The following is a 1149-nucleotide window of genomic DNA, read 5'->3' as shown; positions in this document are numbered from 1 at the left end:
TTTAAATTAATGTGACGAAGAGTTTGTATTGAAGATGTCCTTGAAGATGGCTAGAATGGCCGAAACGTTGGACTACTGAAAAATAAAGTGTTGAGACAGAATTGGATACTAATTTTTGATTATTTAATAAATAATTACCTTGTCTCAAAAATTTTTGAAATAATATAATTAAAGTTATTCTTATCATTATAACATTTATTTTCTATCTATATTATTCTATTCTATCTATTTTATATGTAATAAATAAAAATTACCTAAAAGCCAGTGAGGGCTCTCGGGGACCTGGGATATGGCTATGATGGCGAGGATGGGGATGACCGTGTTGATGAGAGCCACCGTCCTCCAAGGGTACACACTCCCCAGGAGAAACTGGATGAAGACGCCGAGGATGACGCCCATGGATGCGGTCGCTGACAGAAATCCTCGGAACTGCGGTTCTGTTATCTCTGCCACATAGGTGAGCACCTGTTCTGGAAACATGGTACTGCAAAAATCCTTGTTTTTGGCAATAAATTCAAGAAAAACGTTTACTGCTACTCAGTAAAAATGATTTGAATCAAACTTCGTCCAGATTTTTATGGGAGGTTCTTAGTCTAGACTAAGTTACTAGTAAATAAGTAAATTAAAGTTACTAGTAACTTGAATTTCAACACATTTAAAATACATACTCAATACACCATATACTAGATAACTCTTGTACTCATCGATCACCCATAATACCTCACGAGATCCAGTCTGATTTCCATATAACCTTGTAAGATAATATCAAGGAGTTATTTTATAATCGAAAACAAATTCCAAGCGCAGTCCAAGACATTTATGATTTAATCGATGTTCATTGGTATTTATGGCCTTTCGGCTTCGATTTAAACTTTTCAGTGACATTTAAAACAGATAAAAACAAAACAAAAACAAGGGTAAAATTGGAAACGCAAATTTGTTCTTAAACCAGTTATTCGAGTATAATTGATTTGAGCATGATTATATCGTTATTAAAGATTATGTCGTTCATTGATAACACCGGTCAACAATAGTAAGTCAGGATTGCACTTGTCAACATTTTATTCTATTCTCGTTATTAATAAAAAATATACCAGAGACATTCGCGCATTAGAAGTAAAACTTCTTAGCATTTTTTGATTATTTTAT

General features: G+C 33.4%; 1 protein-coding gene across 1 annotated transcript in view; it reads right to left on the bottom strand.

Annotated features, from left to right (window-relative positions):
• The window catches only part of LOC106684245 (facilitated trehalose transporter Tret1), an 87037-nt gene that overhangs the window by 20656 nt on the left and 65232 nt on the right, over window positions 1-1149 (bottom strand). Inside the window, exon 5 of the mRNA XM_067051205.1 lies at window positions 255-465. Coding sequence (XP_066907306.1) covers window positions 255-465 — 211 coding nt within the window. The remainder of the gene's footprint in view (window positions 1-254; window positions 466-1149) is intronic.

Source organism: Halyomorpha halys, unplaced genomic scaffold, assembly GCF_000696795.3.
Source record: "Halyomorpha halys isolate HHAL.00 unplaced genomic scaffold, Hhal_1.1 Scaffold559.1, whole genome shotgun sequence".
Taxonomy (NCBI): Eukaryota; Metazoa; Arthropoda; class Insecta; order Hemiptera; family Pentatomidae; genus Halyomorpha; species Halyomorpha halys.
This window is presented reverse-complemented; position numbering and strand designations above follow the sequence as displayed.